This window comes from Pelophylax lessonae (genome assembly GCF_965119305.1).
Source record: "Pelophylax lessonae genome assembly, chromosome: 5".
NCBI classification, from domain to species: Eukaryota; Metazoa; Chordata; class Amphibia; order Anura; family Ranidae; genus Pelophylax; species Pelophylax lessonae.
The window spans coordinates 226,279,256-226,300,814 of record NC_138772.1 but is presented as its reverse complement, the minus strand read 5'-3'; the positions used below and the strand labels follow the sequence as shown (position 1 = coordinate 226,300,814).

The window sequence follows — 21,559 nt, the reverse complement described above, 5'->3', positions numbered from 1 at the left end:
TTATGATTTTTCTGTATTAGAGAGAGGGAACAGGTGAGGCCTGCATTCCCATGGGATTGTGACACCAGCAGGAGTTTCCAGGCTCCCACCCCCTGCACATGTACCTGTAAGGGAAGACGCATGAGGGAAATGTAAAGTGTCCTTTCCTATAGGTTCTAGAATGGTCTAGTGACCTTTTAAAATGTTCTAGAGGGGGGCTTGTACCCCTATATAGGGCTGAGGTGAGCCCTCAGAAGTGCCAGCTGTCAGAAGTACACCACCTGAGAGCTCCCCGCTCATTTTGTCATTGTCTATATTGGGGTGGGTTACATTGTTAGCAAGGAGGACATTTTTTTTTTTTTTTAACTGGCTGAAGTCATAGTGACCAGGTCAATTTGGTTGATCGATTTGATACTGTGATGTATTTTTAGATATACTATTTAGGAATACTATTTTGAAATATACAATCCTATTTTAGTGTGTCATTTGTTGTTTTTTCTGCTTGCTGCCTACAATCTCATGGGACATTGCCTTCATGAAAATACCTAGCTAAAGGCATCACACCCAGCAGGGATTGAGTGTTTTATGGCATTCCCCAATGTGAGATCATTCCAAGTTTTACTTTCAGAGGACTTGTTAGACTAGAAGTTCATGTAACATGACTTTCGTAGAAATGTTTATCAGACCAGCTAGTAAAGTTTTTAAGATCTCTTTATTCTTAACCTCATATAGACATCACACCAAAGGTTTGGGAATAGAGAAATATTGTGATTTCTTTTTGAGGCGAAATATAAAGAAAGTGAACTAGTAGATACTTTCTATACTAATAAAATTCATGCAGCTGGTTATCAAACCAAAGAAAGGAAACTAGTAATATGTGGGGAAGCTATGAAAGAATAGTTTAACAGCTCCTCCTGATGATGATATAAGAATGGCTAGATGTAGCAAATTGAAATGTTCAGAAATTTGAATACAATGGAGATAAAGCAGATTACAAACAAGAATATATATATATATATATATATATATATATATATATATATATATATATATATATATATATATATATATATACACACACACACATACACACACACACACACACACACACACACACACACACATATACATATATACACACATATACATATATACATACACACACACATACACACACACACACACACACACACACAGGATATGCTCACCCCCCAATGCCTATCCACCTCTACCTAAGAGTCTCAAACCTATATCCTGTTTTGTAAACTATGCCTGCCCCACAGGGATACCTTAAGTAGAATTATAGGCAAAAAAGTTTCTCAGTTTGGATAGTGCAAGGGAGGGCTATAACCCCTGGCAGATTTTTTGGGGAGATTTCCCTTCACTCCCTGTCCACAGCCAAACAAAGTGAGGGGAAATCCCTGCAAATTAGAAGGGATTTTCCCCTCTTACTTTTCTCGTGACAACCCAAAATTTGAGATTTTCTTTAACTTTCACTTTCAATGAGAATGGTAAACAGGACAAAGAGGATACATCTCCTTAAAAAGGGACACCGATAGCAATAAAAAAAAAAAAAAAAAAAAAAAAAACACTGACAGGAGTTCCAATTCCTCCCCACTGTCCAAAAAAATAAATATCCCATTTACAAGGAGCAGATAAAAGGTCCAGAGTTCATTTCAAGTGTGCTATTTGCATTTGGAATCTGTTGCTGTCAACTCAATATGTGATCCAAAGAGCTGTCACCATCAGTGAAGCAAGCCATCATTAGGCTGAAAAACAAAACAAACCCATCAGAGAGATAGCAAAAACATTAGGTGTGGTCAAATCAACTGTTTGGAACATCCTTAATAAGAAAGAACGCACTGGTGAGCTCAGCAACACCAAAAGACCCGGAAGACAACGGAAAACAACTGTGGTGGATGACCGAAGAATTCTTTCCCTAGTGAAAAAAACACCCTTCACAACAGTTGGCCAGATCAAGAACACTCTCCAGGAGGTAGGTGTATGTGTGTCAAAGTCAACAATCAAGAGAAGACTTCACCAGAGTGAATACAGAGGGTTCACCACAAGATGTAAACCATTGGTGCGTCTCAAAAACAGAAAGGCCAGATTAGAGTTTGCCAAACAACATCTAAAAAAGCCTTCACAGCTCTGGAACAACATCCTATGGACAGAGGAGTCCAAGATCAACTTGTACCAGAGTGATGGGAAGAGAAGATTATGGAGAAAGAAAGGAACTGCTCATGATCCAAAGCATTCCACCTCATCAGTGAAGCATGGTGGTTGTAGTGTCATGGCGTGGGCATGTATGGCTGCCAATGGAACTGTTTCTCTTGTATTTATTGATGTGACTGCTGATAAAAGCAGCAGGATGAATTCTGAAGTGTTTCGGGCAATATCATCTGTTCATATTCATCCAAATGCTTCAGAACTCATTGGACGGCGCTTCACAGTGCAGATGGGCAATGACCCGAAGCATACTGCTAAAGCAACCAAAGAGTTTTTTAAAAGGGAAAGAAGTTAAATGTTAGGCAATGGCCAAGTCAATCGCCTGACCTGAATCCGACTGAGCATGCATTTCACTTGCTGCAGACAAAACTGAAGGAAAAATGCCCCAAGAACAAACAGGAACTGAACACAGTTGCAGTAGAGGCCTGGCAGAGCATCACCAGGGATGAAACCCAGCATCTGGTGATGTCTATGCATTCCAGACTTCAGGCCAGTGGCGGCTGGTGCTCAAAATTTTTTGGGGGGGGGGGGGGGGGAGGCGCAAACAGAAAAAATGTAATAGGCATTGCTTCTCAGTAATCAAGCTACAAAAATATGTAACAGAAAACAAATTGGCCTAAAATGTTAAAAAAAAAATAGATTTTTACATTTTTTTTGGGAATGTCATATAGCAGAAAGTAAAAAAATTTTTTCTTCAAAATTATTGCTTTTATTTTGTTTATAGCGCAAAAAAAAAAAAAAAAAAAAAAAATCGTACAGGTGATCAAAATACCACTAAAAGAAAGCTCTATTTGTGGGAAAAAAAGGTCTTGCGTTTAATTTGGGTACAGGGTCTCACAACCACGCAATTGTCCGTTAAAGTAACGCAGTGGCGAATCGCAAAAAACGGATTTTTGTAAAATCTTACCGTAAAATCCTTTTCTCTTAAGCTCATTGACAGACGCAGTCCTCTTGATTAATATCAAATCGGGTATACTGCCCTCTATAGGAGTAGGACACTAGGCAGAAGGAAAACGTTCTGGCCACACCTTAAGGGCAGTCCCAGAGGGTATATCCTCTCACTTCCTGCTACAGGATGTCAGTTATGTCACAAAGCAGTGTCAGAGAATTTAATCCAACCCAACTCAAAAGTAGAGGGGCGGGTACTGCGTCTGTCAATGAGCTTAAGAGAAAAGGATTTTACGGTAAGATTTTACAAAAATAAATTTTTCTCTGTCGCTCATTGACAGACGCAGTCCTCTTGATTAATATCAAATCGGGTATACTGCCCTCTATAGGAGTAGGACACTAGGCAGAAGGAAAACGTTCTGGCCACACCTTAAGGGCAGTCCCAGAGGGTATATCCTCTCACTTCCTGCTACAGGATGTCAGTTATGTCACAAAGCAGTGTCAGAGAATTTAATCCAACCCAACTCAAAAGTAGAGGGGCGGGTACTGCGTCTGTCAATGAGCTTAAGAGAAAAGGATTTTACGGTAAGATTTTACAAAAATAAATTTTTCTCTGTCGCTCATTGACAGACGCAGTCCTCTTGATTAATATCAAATCGGGACGTCCCAAAGCAATGCCACAAATGAGGGGTAGGATAACAGAAATCAAAATCCAGAAGGCCCAACCGGAGCCAACTAGAAGCATCAAGGACTCATCGAGCGAAAAGATGAGACCTAAGTGAAAAACCCAACAAACCCTCGAGGTAGACCAACAGTCTCCTCACACAGCGGCCTGCAGGAACCTTGCGGCCAAAAGAGGCATCCGACGATGCCAGCACATCAACCTTATACAACTTTGTAAAGGTATGAACCGACGACCAAGTAGTCGCCTTGAAAACCTGGACCACTGACGCCTAATGGCGGAAGGCCCAGGAAGCACTAAGCGCCCGAGTAGAGTTCGCCTTAACAGGAAACGGGGGATCACGACCCTTAATAGAATAAGCCTATACCACCGTCTGTCTGATCCATCTAGAGATGGTCGCGGCAGAAACAGGCAACCCCTTTCTAGGGCAATCCGTGATCACAAAAAGTGAATCCGTCTTACGAAGCGAGTTCGTAGTAGTCAAGTGTACCCTGATTGTCCGAACCACATCCAAGGAGTGTAATGCAAACTCCCAAGGATGGCTAGGCTTAGGACACAGGGAAGGTAATATAATATTCTCATTCAGATGAAAGGATGGATTCGGACGAAGAACCACCTTATCCTTATGTATCACCAGATCTGGGGAACGTCAGGACAATGTGGCCAGTTCTGACACCCTGCGTGCAGAAGTGATAGCCAACAAAAAGGCCCCCTTCTGGGATAGCAAGGGAATCTCCCTAATATTTTCAAAGGGAGGTTTCTGAAGAACCGACAACACCAAATTAAGATCCCAGGGCAGTAAGGGCGCGCACCGGTGGAGCCAGGTGCCGCACCCCATGGATGAAATTCAGCACCAAGGAATAGGTAGCCAAAGGCTTCTGAAAGAAGATTGCTAACACTGAAACCTGACCCTTGACAGTACTCAAGGCCAGCTTCTGCTCAACCCCCTGTTGCAGAAAAGCCAAGATTCGGGTCACCGAATAGGCACGTGGAGGAAATCCAAAACATTTGGGCAAGGGAAAAACCTTCGCCATTTTAGTAGGCTTGCTGGTACCAAAGGGAATTTCAGAGTCAGCTACCTCTGCCGGTGTAACCTCAAGACTTAAGGTTTCCCGGACAGACATGACTAGTGCGTCCACCAACGCTTCTTCTTGCGCTATGGCGGAGGCAGAAACGTCCTCCTCAGTGTCTGAGAAGACCGTACCCGAGACAGCAGCCCCAGAAGAGGGACCTGCAGCTGCAGTGACCAGCTCAGAATCCGTATCTGAAGTGTCAGATTAAATAGGGGTAGGCGGGGGTCGCTTTCTTGACCCCTGTCCCTGACAGGCCACCTCCACCCGGGATACCAAAGACTCCAAAACTGCTGATAATGCATCAATCACAAGTGGGGTACTGGAGGGTCCTGCGGCCACCTCGAGGGGATCAGGTGGGGATACATGTGTGGCAGGGTCCAGGGTGCCAGCAAACAAAAAATAATTGCAAAGAAAAAAACTTTTTTTTTTTCTTTTTTTGTAATCTCCCAGCGCAACAGCACCCCTCAGTGTTACCTGCTTGGACCCCACAGACAGAGAGAGAGAGAGAGAGAGAGAGAGAGAGAGAGAGAGAGAGAGAGAGAGACCCCAAGGCTCACCACCTGATGCACAGAAGTTTCTATCAACCTGCTCTCAGCGCTGTCTCTTACAGACAGGAAGTCTTTTGGATTGTTTTCCCAGGTAAAGGAGGCGGCTCCGCCCCTTTACACGCCTTCCGGCGCCTCCCATGCTACTCCTCGAGGTAGCTGGTCATCTCCAAAATGGCCGCCCCCATGCTGGAGACACGAGGCTTCGCCAAGATGGCGGCCTGTGGAAAGATGGCAGCGGCCTGCGGAAGGTAGTCATCGGCCTGTGCGGCCTGCGGGAGGTGTACGGCCTGTGGGAGGATGGCGGCCTGCAGGAGGATGGCGGCCTGCAGGAGGATGGCGATAGTCCAGGCACAGGCATCGGCATGTATTGCAACCTTACGTATCAGGTAGGATGCTATCACCTTCTTACATGGCCATCCTAACAGAAATGCAAGCCACTGACTTCAGTCATGGTCCCTTTACAGTGCCCCTCATACAGTGACTTCCGATAGTCAGCTCCCAAACCAAGCCTCCTGGTTCTTATTCACTAAATCATCCTTAAGAGGGGGATCTGTGACCTTATTATAGGATAGAGGGGGGATCCATGATCATAAGGGTCCGATCATCCCAGGGAGGGGCCCGCGTCCACCCACAAACCCGTCAGGGGGAGAGGGGGAACATTTTACTCACCATACCGGAACAGGCGGGCACCAACTCCTGACAGAACCCCTCTCCACCGAGGTGGGGGGGCTGTCGACCAATACGAACGCCGCGACTCAGTTTCCAACTGGTCGTCGGCGTCCCGGCGAGACGTTTAACTCGCAGGGTCAGTCCCCGTCCAGTGGGACTATGTCGCGGCCGACCCAGCCTGCACGCGCTCGTAGGCTGACTGGGGTGACCACTGGATCTTAACATCCAGCCCGTTGCCCAGTTTTAGCATACTTGCTTGAAGATCTCACAGGAACAACTGGAGAAAAAAGCTGCCTAAAAAAAGTTTTTCTAAAAAATCTTGCCAGGACCAAAGATCCCAGCAAGGAACTTCGGTCCTTACTCCTAACTAGACAGAAAAAAACTGACATCCTGTAGCAGGAAGTGAGAGGATATACCCTATGGGACTGCCCCTAAGGTGTGACCAGAACGTTTTCCTTCTGCCTAGTGTCCTACTCCTGTAGAGGGCAGTATAACCCGATTTGATATTAATCAAGAGGACTGCGTCTGTCAATGAGCGACAGAGAAATAGGGCCTGGTCAGAAACGGGGCAAATCCTTCCGGGCCTAAAGTGGTTAAAAAGTGTATTTAAACACCAACAATACATTTTACTTATTTGCTCCTCTAAAAATACAATTAAAAGCGTTTTATTTTGTTGGGCAAAAAAAAAAAAAAAAGAATAAACTGTTCATGCAGCCAGGAATCTTGTGAGATGATAACTTTATGACCTTTCTGGACTTATCAGTTAGCATTGTTCCCTGTTATCCCCATGAACTACAAAACACCTCCCCCTGTTATGAAGACGAGAAGGAGGCCTTATCTCAACTCACAGATTTTAATCAAACAATTTTCTTTTGTAAATGAGGTCCTATTAAATTGGATGCATTTAAAATGTATGTGATTTTACCTTTTACATTCTCTTTAAATACCCGCAAAAAGTAAAAGAGGAAGTCTGATTTATAAGGAGTTTGTTACCCAAAACAAAAAACTCCTAAATCTAAGGACCTCATTTACAAAAGAAAATTGTTTGAATTAAAATCTGTGCATGGAGGTAAGGCCTGGGGGGTGGAATAAAACTTTGGTGCTCAGTTAGATGGTGAAAAAATTCTGATGCTCAGTTGGGGGTTGCTCCTTCTGTTCTTGATAACAGGGGGAGGTGTTTTGTAGTTCATGGGGGATTACAATGCTAACTGATAACAGTCCAGAAATCTCATAGTCATGTAATGGCCCACACTGAAGGATTGAGCAGGAGTGGTAAACTCCTGCTAAATCCTTCCAGTATGGGCCATTACATGATCCATTCCCTCCCTTTCCTGGCAAGCTGTTGATGGGGGGTTGCCAAGTTCCACTCTCCTTTTGTTTGTGTTTGCAGAACTGGATTGACTGGGCTGAGGGCTCCCTCCCTCGCTCTCTTGCTGTCCTGGCTGGCTGGTAGCACTGTTCTGTCTGACCCGTCCTGTGTAGCACCGTAGCAGTCTAGCTAGCAGCAGTCAGAGTCAAAGATGATGAGAGAGACTATCAATGAGACAAAGACGTCTGGGCTCTGGGCAGTGCTGGGGCAAGGTCATCCAGTGCCCATGGCGAACATGGCAAGCTGTGCCCTCCTCCCGTAGATAGGGCTAATAATGGTGTAAGGTTTTTTATGCATATAATTTTGGGGACATCCACTGAAATAGTGTTAACATACATATCCAACTTTTGAAGTTGAAAGGAGGAAGATTTCAGTGAGAAAGTGGCATGTGGCGTGCATAGTGCGCTGCAGCGATTAATGGGTGTGGTTTAATTATGATGGCTGGGAAGGTGCAAGCTGACACCCCCTGGGTGCCTCAACGGCCATAGCTGCAGAGGGAGTGCCTGGGGATGTACACATGCTGCAGGTGTGATGGTTTGCTTCACTGCTGCAGCATAAATGGTACTCCTTGCTGAACTTGACCCACTGAAGTGAATGGTGCCCCACAACGATGTTCAATGCACATGATTGCAGCATGCTTGTGCAGGGTTGGAGGGGTTAAATCAGACAGTAAGGAGGCGACAACGGCACCTTACCATATGTCAAATGCTCTCTGAAGACCAATCTGAATGCTGATTGCTTTTCATAGACCAAAACATGTGTGAACAGGCCCTTAAATATTTTTTTATTTTTTACATTTTTTTCAGATAGACTTTTTTTTTTTTTTTTTTTTTTATTAAACTGCCTTTTTGGGGGGCTTTGATGAAATATCAGGGCTCTAAACAGTCCTCAGATGGTTCATGTGTGATGCATTTTTGGTGCATGTGTTAGCAGATGTGTGGGGTGCCATTACCAATTAATGGCACTGTCGCATGTCTGCTAATGGACGGTGTGTCTGAGGGTGTCAGGAAAGCCAAAATTTTGTGGCTGACATGGAAAGATGTGAATAGTTTTATAGAGGGTTCACACCGGTGCGCTGTGGTTTGGCTGCAGAGTGATTGTATGTGCACTTTACCTGGGTCCTATGTGCGCTTCTATTGAATTCTATTACACAGTGCATTTTCTGAAACCGCAAAGATGCAGCATGCGGGACTTTTATGCGCTTTCATGAAAAGCACACTGTGGCCAAACGACAGCGCACCGGTTATTAGGGATAGAAGAGTGAATAGGCGGGTAAGGGAGGCGGGGGGGGACGTCTGGGTAGTAAGAATACGTGTTAAAGAAAAAGTGAAGGACTGTAAGGAAAGTGCTTAGGCTGCATTTTAGTGACAGGACAGTTAATAAGGGACAAACTGGGATGGAAAGGGTGTCAGTCAAAGGCTGGGTGAAATGGCCAGAGCTGAAAGCAGAAGCTGCAGGACTGCAATGTAGATTTATGGAGGGGAGAGCTAGAAGAAGCTGAAGAGTTAATGTGAACATCAATCATTGCTTACTTACGATTGTGCAGACTGCTGGAAGTGAGAGACCACCACAAAGTGAAAGTGACCAGCTAGGAAGACTGAAGTGACTTGGCCGGGAGGGAGAACGAGCAGACAGGGGGGAGGGGAGCTTGAAAGGAGGAGAGAAAGGATGCAGGAGAGACAAGGCATTGTTTAAGTTGCTGGAACGGAGGAGCGGGGGAATTGATTCCTTGTGCAGTAACAGGAGGGAGCATGACAGTCACTCCTGTTAGCAGCAGAAGCTCCCAGTGCACCCCCCCCCTCATCACAGATTTGGACACTGCCCAGGCTCTGGGGTAAGGTTCAGTCAGAGAGTGACGCTGGCCCAAGCACCGCCCCTACGACGTCGGACGTCCCGATTGGTCCAGGCTGGACCAATCACAGGACGCAATCGTGAGTGGGAGTGTTCGGGGCGCATCTCTCTGTGCCCCGAGGACACTCTAAAAGGCTGCCAATCACTGCAAAAGAGAAGAGGCACATGATGCCAAAGTCCCCACCCCTCCCATAGCCAGCAATGTGTCCGGGACCCCGCTGGCATCTTAAAAAGGTACACTTTTTTATGCTGAATTTTACTGTAACTAGCCATGGGGGAGGTGGGGTGGCTCCCCTGCGTCCCTATTGACCAGGTGCCACTGCTTCAGGCTGTAATTGACTGCAAAGGATTTTGCAACCAATATTAAAAAGTGAAAGTTTGATTTATGATTGTTAATCTCTCCCATTACTTTTGGTCCCTTAAAAAGTGTGAGGCACATATACAAACTGTTGTAATTCATACACCGTTCGTCTGATTTGGATGTAAATACCCTCAAATTAAAGCCCAAAGTCTGCAGTTAAAGCACATCTTTTTTTTTTCATTTCAAATCCATTGTGGTGGTGTATAGAGCCAAAAGGATTAGAATTGTGTCAAGGTCCCAATATTTATGGTCCTGACTGTATATACACACACATATACACACATATATACGCAAGCCACTTTATTAGGTACATCTGTTTAATTGCTTGGTAACACAAATTGATAATCAGCCAACCACATGGTAGCAACTCAGTGCATTTAGGCATCTAGACATGGTAAAGACAAATTGCTGAAGTTCAAGCCGAGCATCAGAATGGGGAAGAGAGGGGATTTAAGTGACTTTAAACGTGGCATGCTTGTTGGGGCCAGACAGGCTGGTCTGAGGAGTTCAAAAACTGCTGATCTGACGATCTGGGCACAGCTCCTCTCATGGACAAAAAAACCTGTTAGGAGTAAAGCTTTAAGCTCATGCATAAACTGAACTGAAGTTGCTTGAAAAATCTGTGAAACGTCCCGTTTAATATGAAGTTATACCATGACCTGGATAATTGACAAACATTCATAGATACTTAAGTTTAATAAAAAAATACTTACTGTAGGTTGAAATTGACGGGCAAACAGCATATACCTCTGAATATCTTCAATTGAATAAACTCTTTCTATAGACTCCTCATTGCGTGCATGTAAATCAACTATCCTCCGTGCTATTGCATAGTCTACCACCTTTAAAAAAAACGCATACAGATTATTGAAGCTAAAACCATACGTCACGCCTTTAACTTAAAAATGTGAAACATGCAACATACTTTAACAAAGTTAAAGAGTGGGAAAACAAGCTGTATGTATGTATGTATGTATGTATGTATGTATGTATGTATGTATGTATGTATGTATGTATGTATGTATGTATGTATATATATATATATATATATATATATATATATATATATATATATATATATATATATATATATATATATATATATATATATATATATATATATATATATATATATCCCTACAAGGTAGGTGCTAGGTAAAAGCATAATGGGCCGTGATTTTTAGCTGGCCTGTCATGTCTCCCAGGTGTGACTGCTGAGAGGGGAGTCTCCCCACTTGCTCCATGAGAGGATTCTCATTGGGCAGTGGAGGAAACCCAATCAATGGCCCATTCAGGGTATAAGTTTGAGGGGAACGCATGACATAGCATCTTTGGCGGAAAGCAGAGTCCCAGAAGGGAGAGTACGGCTGTCTCTCCTCCTGTCAGAAGGATCAGGTGTCTTGGGTGGCTGCCTGAGAATTTAGAACTGAGAGCGGAGCTGCAGTGAGGATCCGGTGTGCCAAGGACCAGTGGAGAAAGGGGTTCAGTTCCAGGAAAATCTTCCAAGGTCGCGAGTATTGTGAACTGCCCCCGGGGTCTGCCTAGTTTAGAGGGGACCACTCTGGTGAAGGTTCCAGTGATCCTGGAGCCTGCAAGTGTCAAGGGGGGTTGCCTAGTGAAGGGACCCTGAAGTGTCAAGGGGGGTTGCCTAGTGAAGGGACCCTGAAGTGTCAAGGGGGGTTGCCTAGTGAAGGGACCCTGAAGTGTCAAGGGGGGTTGCCTAGTGAAGGGACCCTGAAGTGTCAAGGGGGGTTGCCTAGTGAAGGGACCCTGAAGTGTCAAGGGGGGTTGCCTAGTGAAGGGACCCTGAAGTGTCAAGGGGGGTTGCCTAGTGAAGGGACCCTGAAGTGTCAAGGGGGGTTGCCTAGTGAAGGGACCCTGAAGTGTCAAGGGGGGTTGCCTAGTGAAGGGACCCTGAAGTGTCAAGGGGGGTTGCCTAGTGAAGGGACCCTGAAGTGTCAAGGGGGGTTGCCTAGTGAAGGGACCCTGAAGTGTCAAGGGGGGTTGCCTAGTGAAGGGACCCTGAAGTGTCAAGGGGGGTTGCCTAGTGAGAGGACCCTGGAAGTGTAGAGGAGGAGCAAGGGGTTGGTCCCTGAAGAGTCAAGTGTGCAGTGTTGGGAGTTGCAACAGTACAAGCAGTTACAAGGAGCTACCTCAGCCAGTGAAGGACTGGAGGGAGTGAGTCATACACAGGATTTTTGAGATAGACAGTGTCAGAAGATCCAGTACTGTAATGATCCTTGACTCTGATTTAACCAAGGAGTTAAAATCGAAGTTTCAGCACTTTCAGCAGAACAGTATTTAAAGCGACAGGAAGCGTTGGCCGGCATTCAGCTAGCGTCAGGACAGCGCTAACCGGCATTTTCTACAAAGTGTCCCAGTTAAACCTAGTTGAGCCAGAGGGGTATCCCACTAATTGCGACAAGCCATATTGTAACACAAGACCTTTCCTTTTCAATCTGCAGTGCTGTAATTTTTTGTAAAACTTAATGCGATTCAAGGGGTAATCAATTGAAAAGTGCCATGGCAAGACAAAAGTGGCAGAGTTGGTGGCTCCTAAAAAAAAAAAAAAAAAAAAAAAAAAAAAAAATAGATGACAAACCAATATATGTTCCAAAACCAATTCCTTTTCCTGGAGTAAAGATGAAGTGGATGCTTTGTTGTTGCTCCCTGATGAGGTCAACCCTGAATCCAGCTCTTCATTGGGTGCAAAGGCTGCATACCCACTGCCTCTTTGGCTCCTCAGAGAGTACAGCGGAGGGGGCAGGCATTTGTCACTGTGGCTGAGAAAAAGTCTGTGTGACACTACCCTCTAAAATGGCATCATGGAGTTCAGGGATGAGGACGGCATTAATATCTGAGGCTAAATGTGGGGAACCAAAGATATGGGAGGGATGCAATCGGCGAGGATTTGCAGCCATTACAAAATGGATCTCCCTTTGCCCTCTGAATTTCTATACGGAATTTTAAGTAAAGAACCCCCCCGTTATTGGGTGGAGCTTTAATAGCAACAAAACACCCAAGTTTGAGTAAAATGTGGACATTTAATTATGATAAAATGGATCGTATGTAACAGTGCTCAGGAGAGAGGCCAGAACTCTGTCTAACTGGGGGGAGAAGGCAACACACTGTCCCACTAGAGGGGGGGAGGGGGTAGACACCTCCCTGCCCCAACGAAGGTCCTCACAAGGATGCCTCTGTAATCTGCAGGTGGGGTGAGATTCATAAAAAGCAGAGATTTCACATGAGTCTGTAAAAGAAGTAATTATTCCCTGTACATACAACGGCGAACTGCTATGGCAATGCTGGCGTCTAAGTGGCACCTCTCCCTCAGAGTGCTGTGGCCATAGCATAGCAAGAGGTATTTGAGTGGCTGACAAATCCTTATTCCTACTTCCCAGGGTAAGATCAGCCAGTTGCAAATGCATCCTCTTCATATAGGGCAGTAGGCAGGATTTCCTCAACTCTATGAATAACTTAACTTATTTAAATAATTGACACCACAAATTTTTTTAAAAGTATGGAATAGAAGAGGCCGCGGCCGTTTATTATTTAACAAAATATAATCAATAACTCTTTAAAATATCAATATACAACAGAATAAAACAACCCGGTCACCACGACCCAGGTTGCAATTAGCAGAATTTTAAATACTTACGCCCGCCTGGCACCACCCCAACACGCGGCCTCTTCAATGCAGGTCCCCAAATTAGCGTTAAAGGTGTCGAGACCTATGTCAGACAAATGGGGGTCATCAAATCTATATAGACCCCTAGTACCACCCTCTAGTTCCCTGTGTCTAAATGACAAAACGCCCGCAGTGCGCAGCAGCTTTTCCAAAGCTCTGTTCACCCGTTTCCGAATCCTTTCAAGGGGCTTTAGGTAGCCATGTTTAAACCATGCTAGCCTGGAATGATTTTGGAGAATACTACAGTCATATATGGGTATGACAATTTCAGAAGCTGTAGATCATCCCGTATGGCAAAAATCAAATCAAGAGTCTTGGCCCTACCAACGTCATTACCCCCGAGATGTACAATGAGCACATCTGGGGGGGAAAGGAACTGTAATAGTCTAAAAACCTCGGGGCAAAACTCAGACCATAACATCCCTCTCTTAATAAACCATTGTACTTGAAAATAGGCAGGATCCAGACCAATAAGTTCACCATACGTTCTTCTCCTGGCTCTGGCACGAGCCCAGTGCACAAATGAATGTCCGATGATCCATACAGCCACTCTGCGTTCTGAAACATTAACAGAAAGAATCAGGGCGAATATACGACTGAAAAACATCAGATTTCCATCTACCCAGCTTCTTAAGTAAATGTTCGTCCAAACCCAACCTGGCAGCTTCCATGGCTGCACCGATACGAAAAGAATCAGAGGTCAGTCTTTCATTATCCAGTTTCAAAAATTTCAGACATTTCTTAAAAACCGCATTAAACTGATAGCCAGTCAATGGCCTACCATTCTTGTGCGTGAACAAAAATTCCGAACCGGCTGAACGTATTGTCAAAAATTCATTCATTAAACGAACTGGACATATCGCAGATTCCTTAAACATGTGTAATTGAACACGTTTCCCTACACCCAGCTGATCCGTCTTCGAAAAACGAATTAAAATGCTAACACTTTTGACTGATAGAGCAACGTCCGAAAATAAAAGCCCAGAATTACGCATCCTTCTAGCAGGCACCAGTTCGGAAATCCTCAGTGCCGCGAAAAACATTAATGAAAAAGCCGCCTTAAACAGGACCGACTTGTAAATGGAATAACAAACCGAAACGGAAACTGCGCATAGATTAATCCATATGGGAATGGTGACAGGCTTTCTAGAATCCGGCTGAAAATTTACTTTATGATAACCTTTCAGGGCTTGGCGTACCGCAAAAAACGATGAACAAGGAGGAAAATTCTTAAGTTTGGCAAAAAAGGACACACCAGCCAAAATTTTGTTGATATGTGCCCATGCATATCTCTTTTGAAATAAAGAATTCAGGAATAGCAACACCAATTTTTCAGAAAAATTATTCGGGGGTTCACCCAAAGAAACCAGGTGCGATAACCACATAGACCACGCCGATTGATATCCGACGATGATCGACGGAGCCAGCAAATGCATAATATTCCTAGTAACCAGATCTAAATTATGCTCCACAGATGGGCCGGGTACCGATAACTCACCTTGTCTGCTCCCGGGAACAATGCAAAAAAGCGCTCCATCTGCAAGCGAGACAAAGCATCCGCCAATACGTTATCTCTGCCTGGGACGAAAGTAGCTTTAATCCATATGTTCAGCAATAAACACTTAGATACCAGATACCTTAATAAGGCAATAACAGGGGGGGGGATTTAGAAGATAAGCAATTGATCGCAAACAGGACCCCCCTGTTATCCGTCCTCACCATCAGTCGTTTATTTCAAAAGTGTCAACCCCAAATTTCTAGGGCCACCACAATAGGAAACAGCTCTAACAGAAAACTATTGCGGGTGTACCCCAGCTGGATCCATCTGTGACACCAGCGATCGGCGCACCAATGCGTGCGCCAGACAGCTGCAAATCCAACCGAACCCGCTGAATCTGTAAATAGGCAGAAATCCTTGTCCAGGATGAATTCTTCCTGCCAAACATTCCTGCCGTTAAAATCGTTTAGAAATTGGAACCATACTAACATGTCCTCCCTGATTTCATGAGTCAACCTAATGTGAGAAGTGGGGGATTTCAAACCTGCTATAGCCGCATACAGCTTCCTGGAAAATAATTTGCCCAAGGGGATGACCCTGGAGGCAAAAGCCAGCAAACCCAGCAAAGACTGCATTTCTTTCAAAATTACCTTACGCCTGCGGATCATGTTCAATAAGCAAACTTTTAGCTTAGCAATTTTTTCTTGGGGAAGCCTAAACTCCATGTTGTCCGAATCAATGGTAATTCCCAAAAACTGGACGCATGTCGAAGGCCATTCCATCTTCTCGTGCGCCAGGGGAATCCCAAACTGTTCACGCCTATTGAAAAAAACTGCGCAACAAATGCGGACAATCGGCAGACCCCGTTTTTCCTAAAAACATAAAATCGTCCAAATAATGGACGATCGCATTGGAGTTGCAAGTGACGGAAACGACCCATTCCAGAAACGTGGCAAAACATTCAAAATAAAAACATGATAGTGAGCATCCCATCGGGAGACACCTATCAAAATAAAACTTACCTGAAAAGAAAAAAACCCAAAGAGTTAAAAGCATCCGGGTGTACAGGCAACAAGCGGAATGCAGATTTGATGTCCGTCTTAGCCATGAGAACACCCTTACCTAGACTCCTCAATTTAACTAGCGCATCATCAAAGGAAGAATATTGTACTGTAGCCAAGTCCTCGCTTATCTAATCATTTAGAGAATCACCAAAAGGAAACAATAAAGGATGTATAAGTCTGTAAGTGTTAGGCTCTTTCTTTTGGACAATGCCCAACGGAGAGATCCTAAAATTAAAGAAAGGAGGAAAAGAAAAAGGGCCAGCAAATCTACCTAGCTCCAATTCCTTATTAATCTTCTCAGCTACTACGGATTCCAGATTCTGCACAGATTTTAAATCATCAACCAGTTTACACCCATGCCCAGAAAACCTGGGCAAGGGAAAACCGTCTCTAAAACCCTCAATTAGAAGGGTGGCCTTCGCCCTGTCTGGGTACTGTTGAAGCCAAGGAAGCATGGCGGTGAGACTCACCGGGGTTGTTGCTTTTTTGCACAACACCTGAAGACTGACTCCCTTGTCTTTTAAAAGACTTTGCAATGGGGTGGGACCCAGAGCAAAAGGCGCACTCATGTCTATATTTGCACGACCCCGGCCACTTACAGGCGGACTCGTTATAGTTGAAGCACACACCTTTCTTAAAATTAAATCCTGAAGTGGAAGGCTGGGGTTGCTGATTGGGAAAGGATTGTCTGGAGAAGATTGACCTTCGCGGTAGAAAAAAGGTACAGCCATAGGCTGACGTCCTTCACTCCCCACTTCATGTTTGGTTGGACTGCTAGCTTCTGGCGAAAAGGCACATCATATTGAAACCATGAATTACCTCCAAAATTTTTGTATGCATCCAGAACGATGTCCAGATGTTGAAAAAGTCCTATACTTTTGGTAGGAAATTTTTCACACATCACAGAAGAAAATATAAAAAACGCCTGCAGCCAGTTAAAGGATTTGGTTACAGGGCGCCTCCTCTCATCCTCATCTTTTGTCACTTTTTGAGACAAAATCCCTAGCCACGGGCAAAAGAGACAAAACGTCTATAAAATTACCCTGCCAAATCCTCTCCTTCACAGCCTCCGATAAGTGAAAGCCCAAAGGAGAAATCTCACAGGTAATTGGCTCCCTTAATGTTGTCTCGGGCAAATTTTGGGATTTTGCCAACAAAAAGGAATTTGAAATCTCAGAATGAATACTCTGTGGCCTAGCGTGGCTAACCTCCAAGCTTCCACTAGGTGGCACCCAAACATCCATCGGAGAAGGGACAGGCTAAGCTGTGACAATTGGGCTGCTTGAAATCACAGGGTTGGAGGCATCAAAGATTTAATATCGCTCAAAAATCCCTGTAAAAGAGTAGTAATGGCCGAAGTCTGGACCGAACCCTCTGCACTTCCAAAATTCCCACTAGCCTGAGCCGCCCCCACCCGAGACATTGCAGGAGGCTGTGCTATCAACTCCGGTGTGGCTACCAGTGCAAGAAGCTCTTCCTCACCTGGCCCTGGATGGACGTTCCGCTCCGGACTCCTTGTCTGGACGGGTGGGGCTGTCCTTGCCGCTTGTCTTCTCGCTCCGGTCCCGTGCGCAGGTCTTCTGGCCGCTCTCCGTCCCGGAGAACCACCCCCGCCCCTCCCGGCGTGTCTGTCACCGGCCGGAGGGGAGAACCGATGGCGTGGGGTGCGCCTCCTCTTTACCGCTCCGGCCTCGGCTCTTCCGGGGGTGATGCGCCTGCACACCCCCCCCCCCCGCCGTGGCGTCTTCTTCCGCCGGTCTTGACGGTGATGACGCCCTTCCTCCACTGACGTCCGCGTCATTCGGTCCGCGTCTTCTGTCTCCTACAGGTGCTACTTGAGATGACGCTCCGGCCTCCTCGACACCCGACGACTCTTCTTGACCCGCGATGACAGGGCAGCTCCAGGCATCTTCACCTCCTTCCTCCCCGGCGCGCTCGATCAAACGGCGAAGCAGGCTCCTCTTCTCCAGGTAACAGGAACCGCTCGGCTGTCTTCTTCTGTCAGGCGATGTGAAGTCCGTTGGTGAGGTGACCCCTTAAATGGGCTTGCTTGATTGCTCTTGACTAATCAAGGACCTGTATTACCGGAGGGAAGAAACAGGATAAATCAAGTAAGGGCCCTATTCTCCCTGGATACTTGGGCAGCTAAACCTTAACTGACTTATCCAATCATCTATCAGTAATAGCTGACAGGCTAAAACTTTCCCTAACAACTGGGATTCCTCATGCTTTTACTATACTATCCTTACCTGCCACTGCCCCATAAATAAAAGGGGCTATTTAGCCCCTTTTCTCTTTATTCCTTCTGCTAATTCTACCATAGACAGGAAAACTGACAGTGAGGAATCGGGAGTTTGAGCACAAAATCTTGGTAATGCTTTTACATACTGATGAGCAAGATAGCACCATGACTAAAGAAGCGGACATCAGGCAGGGAGAAGCAAAAGGCAGTGATGCTGGAGCCTAATGCACAGTGGGCTTCAACGATGAGGGGGTGATGAGATGGCAGACTGTGGGTAGCACTAACTGGAGAGGAGGAAAGTTCAGAGGGAGAAGTTGAAAAGCAGCAAGTGAGGAAAAGATGAACAAAGACCACATATCCTTCACACCACACTGGGTCAATCTTATGGTACCTGGGAATGATTTAGGACAGGGCACACCTCTGAAGATGGTGGTGCAGCCATGCATTTAGTCTGATTGTAACATTGCAGTCACCTGTACCACCACCTCCTCACTGGCTTCATCCTCCAACTCTTGAGAACCAAAAGTCCCTCATAACCCTTTTGCTGCCAGAGCAGTTTTTGCGGGTTTGTTTTTACACAAGTTTAAAACATTTATTTAGGCCTAAAGACTGCATAAAACCCTCAAAACATTTTCTGAAAGACACCCTGGAGAATAAAATAGTGATAGTTCCATTTTTTTTATGTTAATTAAGGTTACCGCAAAGGACTAGGGAATGCAAACTCTCAATAATAGAAAAACACACTTAAGTAAATTTTAGGGCACAAACCCAATTAAACAAATTTTTGGTAAAATGTAAAACATGAGGTTGCACCGAGTAAATATACTCCAGAGTCTGTGAAATGGCAAAAAACTTTTCATAGCGGACACTTTAACCACTTAAATACATGGCACTTTCACCCCCTTGCTGCCCAGGTCCATTTTCAGGCTTTCAGCGCTGTCGTAGTTTAACCACTTTACCTCTGCTCACAGTAATATTACTGCGGCAGAGTGGCTCGTTATCGTCTGACGACGTAGTACTACGTCGTCAGACACTCCCCCTTCTGGGCGGCGCTTGCGCGCCGCCGGAGGCTCGCTCCCGCTGTTTTCATTCACAGCGGGAGTCGGGCCAGGGGAGGAGCAGCGGCGATCGCCGCTGCTCTTACCCGATCGTCGGGGATCGAGTCTGGAGATCCGCCCGCTGTGTGTAAACACAGCGGGCGGATCTCCATAGTGACAGGGAGTGACAGATCGGACTGTTCAGCATAGCTGGACATCCGATCTGTCCATGACTCACTCAGTCACCTCCCCCCCTACACGTCAGTAAGCACCAGGCATACATTAACCCCTCCCTCTCCAATAAAATTAACCCCTTCCCTGCCAGTGTCATTTTTACAGTAACAGTGCATATATATAGCACTGATTACTGCAGTAATGTCACTGGTACCCCCAAAAGTGTCAAAAATGTCAGTCAAGGATCCGATCTGTCCGCCGCAATGTCGCAGTCCCGCAAAAAAAAAAAAACGCAGATCGCCGCCATTACGCGTTAAAAAAAAAAAAAACACCAAAAATGACAGAAATCTTTCCCTTTGTTAGTAAACGCAATAACTTTTGCGCAAACCAATCAAAATACGCTTATTGCGATTTTTTTTACCAAACATAGGTAGCAGAAAACAAATTGGCCAAAAATTTTTAAAAAAATTGGTTTTTACATCTTTTTTGGGGGGAATTTCATATAAAAAAAATGTTAAAAATATTGTTATTTTTTCAAAATAAATGCTCTTTTTTTGTTTATAGTGCAAAAAGTAAAAATCGCACAGGTGATCAAATACCACCAAAAGAAAGCTCTGTTTGTGGGAAAAAAAGGACGTAAATTTTGTTTGGGTACGGCGTCGCACGACCGCGCAATTGTCAGTTGAAGTCGCACAGCGCCGAATCGCAAAAAGTGGCCTGGACGGAAGACAGCAAAATCCTCCGGTGGTAAAGTGGTTAAATGACAATTGCGCAGTCATGCAGCACTGTACCCATAGATGTGTACAGCCTATTGCATTAGGGTGTGCACCTTAAAACTCAAACATGTGTGTGCAGGTGTATATATACACTGACGGTGTGAGTAGATCAGTAGAGGGTGACAGTAGGGCAGGGATTGGTGTCAGTAGTTTATTTGTATTTTATTCTTTATTATTTTTTACAATTTTTTTTTTAGGAGCCCCATTAGGGGGCTTTGCTGAAATATCAGGGGTTTAAATGGGGAATCTGCACCACACAGGGTGATTAGAGTGTGCCCAAGCACACCCCTGTGCACAGTGGTGTATTTAGGTTTTATGCTGCCCTAGGCCTGACTAAACTTGTGCACCCCAAATTTAAATATCTTCCTTCCTGTAAAGGCCACACCCATTCCTGTTTATTGATTCGCCCTGTCATCTGTAAACCACAGACAACAACCACAGTCTATCAGTGGCCATCAGCGTAGCCTCATCAGTTCCCACAAGTTCAGCCTCATCAGTTCCCATAAGTTCACCTGCATATCAGTGCCGCATATCAGTGTGGCCTCATCAGTAGCCATCAGTACAGCCTCATCAGTGTTCACCAGTGCAGCCTATCAGTGCCCATCAGTGCAGCCCCATCAGTGACCACGAGTGGCCATCAATGCAACCTATCAGTGCCCATCAGGACAGCACATCATTGCAGCCCCATCAGCGGAGCTTATCAGTTCTGTCTCGTGCCCATCAGTGCAGCCTCATAAATCGCCCATCAGTGCTGCCTTATCAGTACCCACCATTGGTCTCATCAGTGGCAATCAAAGCAGCCTATTGTGCCCATCAGTGCAGCATATCAGTCCTCTTATCAGTGCAGCCCCATCGGTGCAGCTCATCAGTGCCACCTCATCAGTGCCCATTAGTGCAGCCTTATCAGTGCCTATGGATTAGTAAGATTACTCTTTTTTAAAAAAATATTTGGACTTGTGTTCGCTGCCACTGATTGTAATCATAGGATTATTTCACTTATTTGTATAATAACTAGGAAGTCCACAGTCATTACAGAAATAAGTGAAATAATCAGTGGCAGCAAACAATTCCAAATATCTTTTAAGATAGGAGTAATCTTACTAACCCAGTGACATATGGCGACAGCAAATATGAGGTGAGCAGGTTCAAAATATTATTGCCATCATATACAATTTGAAGTGTTAATTGTATATAATGCAAACCAATATGCTCGCTCAAGGACAAGGATGTTTAAAGAAATTACATCTTATTGACACAATGCCTGCCATACCTGGGGGCGGAGGAGGATAGGCGGAGCATTAGGCTGCAGTGCAACACTTATTAGCATTGGCGGCCGTCGGGCCAGTTATATTAAGTGTGGTCGGCGGTCTGCCCAAATGTCCTCGCCTGCCGATGTCATCATACCATCAGGTAGCAGCGAGAACGCTTTAT

At 45.1% G+C, this 21,559-nt stretch overlaps 1 protein-coding gene across 1 annotated transcript in view; it reads right to left on the bottom strand.

The window, feature by feature from the left end:
- The window catches only part of LOC309556310 (maternal DNA replication licensing factor mcm6), a gene marked incomplete at both ends in the record, with an annotated part of 172,602 nt that overhangs the window by 38,022 nt on the left and 113,021 nt on the right, over positions 1-21,559 (bottom strand). The window contains one exon of the mRNA XM_082258753.1: positions 10,363-10,491. Within this exon, the coding sequence (XP_082114879.1) occupies positions 10,363-10,491 (129 nt within the window). The remainder of the gene's footprint in view (positions 1-10,362; positions 10,492-21,559) is intronic.